Raw genomic sequence first — 9,163 nt, 5'->3', positions numbered from 1 at the left:
TCTGAAGGGCAGTACGTTAGATTGATTTAACAGTTGTACGTACTACATGTACATTGTATACGTGCAGTAGCAATTAACATCTTTAATCGTTGCATGACAAAGGATACAACTGGTTGATTGATTTTTTTTCCTGTAATTTAAATTTTTCAGGATTTTATCACCATCATTATCACCATCATATATTGTTGTTGTTGTTGTTAATTGTTACTGTAATAATAATAATAATAATAATAATAATAATAATAATAATTATTATTATTATTATTATTATTATTATTATCATTTAATGTGTGTAATATATAGAATGTACTTGGAATCCACGACAGTTGGAATTTTTGTAAAGTTTAAATATTTAATCTGAAAAAAATGTATAATACAGACCCCTTTTCAATTTTTCAATTTTTTCCAATAGAAGCTTTAATCTGTCTTTATATTGTATATAGGTATTTAGGTTTCTGTGATTATTTCTGATTAATGTTATATATTAATGATTAATGTTATATATACATGTTTAACATTCTTTATATGGATCCAGTGGAGTGAGGAGAGCTGCCTTACATGGAATTTCAAAATTAAGAAATATAGATGCTAATAAAATATAAGTACTAATGCTTTTCATGTACAGGCTCATTATCATTTTGAGTATATATGCAATCTTTTATATGACTCTGTATTCATTAATTACCTCCGCCAAGGAGGTTATGTTTTTCACCCCTGTTTGTTTGTCTGTTTGTCCGTCTGTCATCAACATAACTCAAAAAGTTATTGACCGATTTTGATGAAATTTTCAGGAACTGTCAGAAGTGAGCCAAGGAACAGATGGTTAGTTTATGGTGGTGATTCGGGTCAATAATCAATCAATAATAAAAAAATCGAAAATTTAGGGGTGAAACGGCATTGGGTGGAGACTTTGCCGCCTTGGCGGAGGTCTGCGCTCTCTGAGTGCTTTTCTAGTTGTATCTGTATTCATTTTCTTCATGCTTAGCCTTTTGTAAAATGATGCAATAATTCTCAATGTCACATGTATAAAGAACGGTAAAAATGTGTTGTTTATTTATTTATTTTTATTTATTTATTTTCTTTTTTGCAATGACCTTGTAAATCCCCAACCCTCTAGCAGTTATTGTTATCTTCCAAGATTAGCCAGTGATGAGCAATGAGCGTTGTGCTGGATTCACATCAAACACATCAGTCCTTTCCAGGTCCTTTCAGCCTCGTTCCAATACGCCGGTACCACGTGACACTCAGAAGAGAAAGGCACTATCATGGCTTCCGAGCAGGCCGAAATAAACGAGGTAAATGATATGGATATTTGACATACTCACACCAGTCAGGTTGTCTAAATCGCTGTCAATGAAAAACCTATATCAGCGTTATCATAAATAATTACTTATTTGATATTACACGGTTTGTTTTTAGTAACTATTCTGTTGAAATATTTCTTGCCAGCTGTTTGGCGCCGTGGCCCCGTGTGACTTTGGTAGGCATGGGTTCACGAGTGAAAGAATGCCATAATTGGCCACTGAACGGTTATGTAACTTAAACAAGTACCCTCTTTGGGAAAGTGAGTGTGAAACGAAAAAAAGAGGAAACTGTAATTAAATGATAAAAGACTAGTTACGAAAACGAGAACTTTTGACTACTGCCACAGTTATTCAAACTAAATTGGATTTAATTTTCATGACTAATTAACTTGTTATGATAGTAAGCAGGACTGGAAAACATATGGATCAGTTATGCTCTTTTTTAGAACAAGAAAAATTCTTCCAATACCCTTATATTAAAAAAAGACTTATCCTACATAAAGGTTATCCATTCAAAAACTATTTATTTAGTCAGATATATTATTGTATGCCTGTACATGTATCATTCAAAAATTGCCTTTGTATTTCATTTACAGTTTATTCCAGCTAGTACAATATTTTCCTAGTAATACTAAGCTTAACAAGATCTTTTTATGTGGTCTTTAGGTATCTTTTTAGTTAATGGGCAAGGTTTATATTTGTTAACATTAGATGTCTAAGAATTTAAGTAGACCACATAAACTTGCTTTTGCAGAAATTTGAAATAATTGTAATTTTTTTTTAAATTGAAATGATGACCTGTGGGGCCTGTTTAGCCTAATGCTGATTTTTTTTATAAATAACATTTTAAGTTAGAGATCCAATTAGAAATGTTTATATTTTTGGTGAACTGTCTGGAGCTGGACAATTATTGCACACATACCATTTAACATGGATAGGGGTCAAACATTAACATGAACTGAAAAAGTTTGTATGCAGCCAAACATGACTGAGAGATCAATAGAACACAATTTGCTTACATACTAGTACTTTTTAATGAAAATGACAAAAATGTTCCATTTGCATATATTCTACTATATCAGTAACTTAATAATGGATATTATGTTGTATTAAATCTCTGGTTATCCATTATAGCGACAACCTGAAAATTCAACGGATAAAGGTGATCAAGCTGAAGATGACCAGGAAATGACCCCAGAAATTATCATTAAACATCCACTCCAAAACAGATGGGCACTTTGGTTCTTCAAAAATGACAAGGCAAAAGACTGGGCATCTAATCTCAAGTTAATAACATCATTTGATACAGTTGAGGACTTCTGGGCGTAAGTTTCATAATTTTTCTTATGCAGACAATTGAAGAAGAGGACAAACTGAATTAAAAAAATGTGAAATATAATTTTGTGAAATTTTGCCACCTTTTATTTTAACACTGGATAATTTCCATCCCCTGTATTTTGAATACATATAAACACATAAAAGTTAAATTGAGAGGAGTTGAGTGATTGTGCTGATAGCTACTTCACACAATTTTATAATGTTCCCATAATTTTCATGGGTCATCCTAGTCAAATGATTGCAAGTTTCTGACCCAACGTGAATGATATAGGGTTAAAACAAAGTATTACTACCCCTTTATATCCATTTAGATTTTGAAGCACAGCTGCAGTTTTACTGACCTTAAGGCTGGGCTTTTTCCTCACTCTGTTTACACTTAAAATTACTTCAAAATGTAAGATGTGTATCCCTTTGTAATACATTAGTTACAGTGTAATAACACAGTGGCATGATATCACTGGGTTTACTCGGTATGTGTAGTTGTCAGAGCCTAAACCAGCAAACTATTTGGTAATGAGAAACATTTTTGTCCTTTCAATTATTTTGCTAATTATATGTTTTCGGCTTCAGGGTGTATAAAAATATTAAGCCATGTAGTAAACTGTCAGCTGGCTGTGATTATTCCTTATTCAAGGTAATGGTTTGAGAACATTTGGTCAGTGTTGCTGTGTGTTTAGACATATAAAACATGGATGGGGGAAATTGAGGACATACTTTTTAATGCTGAGGGAAATAGCACTGGCATTTTTGGTGTACATTAAGGTCAGTGGGGTTGGGTACGTGATGCTAGTAGTCTTTAGTAAAAAATGACCATTTCTTTACTGATGTTCACCATTCAGGCACTATATGTCTTAACACACGGACAAGGCTGTTGTATGATGGGGACAGAAGATGGAAACAATTGCTTTTTGCAGTAAATTGTCTGCCCTCTCCTCTGACATAGCCCATGTAGTTGCTGTTCCCATTTGGATCAGCAGAAGGTGTTGTTTCCATCTTTTTCCTGCCATGAGGTCATGAGTGGGAAGTATGTTTACTAAAAATGTATGGGTTCATACTTCCTGCTGCCTCTGCCTATCCACATTTGTATTGTGGTGTTTTAACATGAGTATTTTCTATCCGTAGGTTATATAACCATATACAACCGGCTAGTAAATTACCGTCAGGCTGTGATTACTCATTATTTAAGGTAAATATCATGACAAAAATGGCTGATACTTGGTTGTATGTGCTGTATGGTTACAATTATATTATTGTGTTTTAAAATGTAATATGCCTGAATATATTATGGCACATGCACTGTTTGTTATTCTGTATGCATCTCTAGAAGTGGTCTATTCTTGATTCAGTGTTTGATATATGGGTCGTTTAGCTGAAATATGCCGAGTACTATAGCTAATTGTGTGATCTACTGCTACTTAACTAGGCAGTTCTGGCTCACTGTTGAGAATGGGAAAGCTGTCTAGGTCCAGTCCATGAAAAGGGAAAACAAAATTCACAGACACAAACATAGATAATTTTCTAAGATTGCCATTTACTTATTTTTCTGACTGTTCAAAAGTATGAAAATTATTCAGGATTGAAGTGATAAAATGGGTTAACTGGGTTTTTTAACAAGACATTTTTCAGCAGGCATTTTTTTTTTTTGGTAGTGCAATATCCTTCTTGCCCTGCAAGCTGTTTTTGGCATGCCCTTTACTCGAGAGAGGTAATCTGGAAACAACTTAAATGAAAATCACATGCTCTGTCTAGACTATGACATTGTAAGGATTTTATTACGTTTTGCATCCTTAGGAGAAAAGCATTTTTACAGCCTTGTGGCCCAAATAGATGGAAGTTCTTTTCTGTTGAAATAGATTTCTTCAAGCCAACTTTGCTCTTCTATACTCTTAGATATCTGAGATTAACAGAATTGCTTAACCCATAAGGTTATTTGAAAGTCTCTTTGGTATGTGCTCTACTCATAATTTGACAGTCCATTTAGAACTAAATATTCATATATTTCCTTGGAAAATGTGATTTAAGGAAGGTTTGATGTGACAGGTGTGGGACGTCTCGAGTTTAAATGGGGATAATTTGAATTCTTGTAACACAGTTAAGTAACTGGGACATTGTAAGTTATATATGGAAGAGGATAAGACTGAAGAGTTCATATATTTATATTTTTGAAAGTCAGCTTTGTCTGTTGGAACATTGCCCGTAATTGACTTATGATTGATGTCACTTTTGCCATCTGATTTTAAGGTCAGTGACCTCAGGTTGAATAAACAAAGGTCACAGGATTTCTTTTACCTTCCAAGTTAAGATCAGTATGACCTGAGGTCAGATAAACAAAGGTTTTATTGTCTTTAGCCCAGACTGACTAAAGGCATTGCAAATTATGGAATGAAACCATCCTTTGACTTGTATTGTTGGCAGTCTGCGACTCTAGCCAGTGGTCTGGCGTCCAAAAATAGTAAAGTTTTGTGTGGGCTAGTAGATTTTTTAGAATGTGTGAATCAAGTGGTCTGACATGGCATTTTTTTTTAACTGACTTTTTCCACAATTTACAATAGATATTTTTGAGTGCGTCTCCATGGGTGGAAGCATTCCTAAAAGATTTGACAAAATCAAGGTCTTGTCATTACTATTATTAATTTGTAATAGGGATCTGAGTGAATTTTTTTTTTTTTTTTTGACCAGTGATTCTTAATTAGGACCAGTTGATTTTGGGAATCTGGTGAAACTGGTAAGCTGAAAAGTTAATGGCACAGGATGTGTTGGGCTTTTGTTTTAAGATGTTAAGATGAATTACTGAATATGTTTTTAACAAATGATTGTGCATTTACAGTAGTAGACTAGGATAGTATGTGCTGACCTAGAAATAAGGTCTTGGCAGATATAAATAGTAAATGGGAAGTTTTCTTAAGGTCCTGGCTACCTTGACATGGCTCTGGTGTCAAGTCAGGTGGACATGGAACAATAAGTACAAACAGTTTACACACATTGACAAGTTTTACAAATGAATTGCTTACAGTTTTAGTACATTTTTCTTAGATAAAAATGTCTTCTGTACTTCAGTCATAAACTGCATTTCATTTCCTGTGAATCATTCATTACATTAATATCTTCTCCAGGATGGTATTCAGCCAATGTGGGAAGATGCTAGGAATAAAAAAGGGGGAAGATGGTTAATAAACCTAAACAAACAACAGAGGCATACAGATCTAGACAAGTTCTGGCTAGAAACAGTAAGTGGACCAAAATAAGAATTTTTGATAGTCTGCAATGATTTTTTTCAATGGAGTAATAATATTTGGAAATAGAATGTCATAACATTGCCATTTAAAGCAAGGGTTGACTAAGATGCTGTTGATAAAGTGTAATCAAGCATATAAAACATAGCAGATTTAAACTGACATAAGCTATATTTTATTACCTGCAGTTTAGCATTTCTTTGTAAGTTGTAGACTTAATGTTCTTTTTGAATTGTACAATTGAACTATTTCTGCAGCAGGTTGTATATGATTCAGACCTTATGCTTGTTGAAACTGTTAATCTTTCAAATATTTCATATCTTTCACAGCTCCTGTGCCTAATAGGTGAAGCTTTCGAGGAGAGCAGTGATGAGGTGTGTGGTGCTGTAGTCAATATCAGAAACAAGGGTGACAAGCTGGGCTTGTGGACAAGTGATGCATGGAAATCAGAAGCCACAGTTAAAATAGGGTATGCTTTGATATAAATGGGCTTTGAGTTGGGTGTGTGTGTGGGTGCATGTGTTTCTGGGGGGGGGGGGGGGGGTTGATGCATTTAATAGCCTAAGGCAAGGGAAGATGCAAATATTTCAGTATTGGATAGTATTTAGAAATAAATTTATAATGTAGCAACTGAGTTTTGAAGCTTAAAACTGTATACAGCACCCTGAGCTTCAGAGATAACTTGCCACTAACCTCTTCACTATAGCCTATCTTCATCGTGTCAAGTTACCTCTGACCACATTCGATAGCCCCCGCCGCCCGCCAATCAAATTTAAAGCCCGCACTCAATGACTCATTGAACGATCTAGCCAATGAACGCGAACGAGTCAAAGCGCGCTTTGTTCAAATCCGGACCAATCAAAGATAAGGCTGAATATCAGGGACTTGCCGTAACCTGTGGGCAGCACGCAAAATACATCATCCCTCAGTAGATAATGATGCAGGGCCTCAAACTGCTCTGGTTTCAATTCCGATATACTCATATTTTGCAAAGAATCAAGAGATAACTTAACACATTATTTTACGTAGTCACTCGTAGGAGACGCCATGCTTTCTTTGTGTTCGGTTATGCACTCGGAACTACTCGGATGTCTCCGCACTCGACAATAACTTTGTTGTTAGTATGGAGCTTGCGGAATCAGCCGAGGATTGCCGATTGACGGTCAACCAATCAGCGTTTTCACCAAACTTTGGTGAAAAAATTTGAAACATGGATTCGATTGGCTTATATAAACTAGGTCAAACTATTTTCGTCAGAGGTAACTTGACACGATGAAGATAGGCTATAGTGAAGAGGTTAGTGGCAAGTTATCTCTGAAGCTCAGGGTGGTATACAGCCACAAGTATAAACAACTTGTGTTTGTTTACCCCAACTTGACCATTATTTTCAGAAATTAACATATTAATAGTGATATTATTGTTTACATAAAAAATATAATCCAAATATTGGAATACCTTTTAATAACGAAATTTCTTTGTCAATAAAAATCATTCTTTCAGTTTTATGAACAGTCTTAAATCCTTGGATGATATTTCCCCCTTTCTTTTTAGGAAAAAACTAAAAGAAAGATTGACTATACCACAGAAAATAGCAATAGGTTTCCAGGTAAGGAAATCATTGGCATCGTAACCTTATCATGTCTATTTGATCTATTATTTAATCTTTGGAAGATTGAAGTGTACATTTAAATTTTATCAAGATCATTGCTACTATTGAAAATAACAGTGAGGCTCATACATGTCCTTAAATATTAATTGGTAAGACTTGAATTTCTCACCTGTTAGCAGATGATGGTAGATATTAAACTTTTTACAGGCCCACACAGATACCATTGCAAAAGCAGGATCTACCACAAAAAACCGCTACACGGTATGACAAGACAAAAATCCAAAGGACAACAACGTAATAACAGCCAGTTGAATTTAGCCACTGAGACTGTTGAAAAGGACTTTGAAGGAGGAAAATGGCACACTGTCGACTGATACGATAACTTTGTTATGCCTGCCTACACTGGAATTTCATGCAATGTTTGAGGCAGAGGATGTTAATGCTTTGTTATATGCCTTCAACCCCAGTTATGGTAGTTTTCTAAATGAATTCTACCAGTAGGACAAGATGGGCTCTTCCAGTGATAAAAATGTCAGCAACTCAATGTTAGTCTTCACTGGATGTAGATGCATTTGGTCTTGTCAATATATTTGCACATATTTATTGCTTCTGTTATGACTGTAGTAATTGCAGCAAAAAATGCTGAGACATCTTGTTGAAAGAGAGTGATTTAAAATAAGTTCATAATCTAAAATGTGTTATCTTTTTTCCCTCCTTTTGCTTGGGCTGCAGATTAATGTACATTTGTAAATGCAATGGACCAGCTACATTTAGCAGGGAAGTTAATCTAGTTAGTAACCAGACTTAATTCATCAAGATGATTTAACTTTGTAAATTTGCCTATTGGAACCATATCAATACATAATTTGGAGATGCTGCCAATTGTCAAGAAATGAATAGATGACTCCCCCCCCATCCATTATATATGCCAAAATTCAAATTTCCTTTATGCTAAAACACATTGTTGTAACTCATTACTATTTTATATACGAATGCAGCATTTTTGGTAGTGGGTAATAATTGATTAGTGTATTCTTATTAACTGCAATGCATTCTGAATGCCTAGACCCAATTAATTGGTGCATCTTCATGTTGTCAAATTTACTACCATTTTCTGTCTGTTATGATTTTACCCAGTTTGGCTTTGTCACCTTCCTGAGATTTGAAAGGTGAAATTAAACAGGTATTGTTAGTTATATTCTACTGTGTATATGTAAAGAGTGCAAATGTTTTGTAATCGAGAATTGTAAGATTTGCATATTTCAGCAAATAAAAATTTTATAGATTAAAACTTGTTTGGTATCAAAATACAGACTAAGAAGTCCCTGGAAAGAAGTCATATTTGAAGGTCTGATGTAATGGAAAGGGTGACTATCATTTTGGGGGAGATATTATATTGGAATTTATTAAGTTAACCAAATTTTATGATGTAGAGCTCCTTGCAAGAATCCACTTTGTGGAGCAAAAAAACCATTTGTACTACAGAAAATTTTGAGAATTTTTCTTTAAATTGCACCTTACTAATGAGTTCAATTTCTCAAAAATTGTCTGCTAAGAATAAAGGACATTGTAATATTACTACAGGTTATTTACCATAGTTTTGACTTCTCTGCTTAATTCACATCCCAGTCTCTCTCTACATCTATAAAAGGGATATGTAGACACATACCCCCCTCCCA

At 34.5% G+C, this 9,163-nt stretch overlaps 1 protein-coding gene across 2 annotated transcripts; it reads left to right on the top strand.

Moving 5' to 3' along the window:
- The first annotated feature begins 1,183 nt into the window (after positions 1-1,183).
- Positions 1,184-9,062, top strand: LOC106164881 (eukaryotic translation initiation factor 4E). Of its 2 annotated transcripts, none has more exons than XM_087007200.1 (7): positions 1,184-1,295; positions 2,439-2,629; positions 3,213-3,276; positions 5,756-5,869; positions 6,205-6,344; positions 7,427-7,481; positions 7,692-9,062. In XM_087007200.1, the coding sequence occupies exons 1-7, from the start codon at positions 1,266-1,268 to the stop codon at positions 7,749-7,751; spliced, it is 654 nt and encodes a 217-aa protein (XP_086863326.1). In that variant the 5' UTR covers positions 1,184-1,265; the 3' UTR covers positions 7,752-9,062. The 2 variants fall into 2 exon arrangements, with proteins under 2 accessions (XP_086863326.1, XP_086863325.1); XM_087007199.1 differs by lacking the exon at positions 3,213-3,276 and adding an exon at positions 3,765-3,828 and having other exon boundaries at positions 1,185-1,295.
- The last annotated feature ends 101 nt before the right edge of the window (positions 9,063-9,163 follow it).

Source organism: Lingula anatina, chromosome 2 (genome assembly GCF_051362555.1).
Source record: "Lingula anatina isolate TDL-2025a chromosome 2, LinAna3.0, whole genome shotgun sequence".
Classification (NCBI taxonomy): Eukaryota; Metazoa; Brachiopoda; class Lingulata; order Lingulida; family Lingulidae; genus Lingula; species Lingula anatina.
This window is presented reverse-complemented; position numbering and strand designations above follow the sequence as displayed.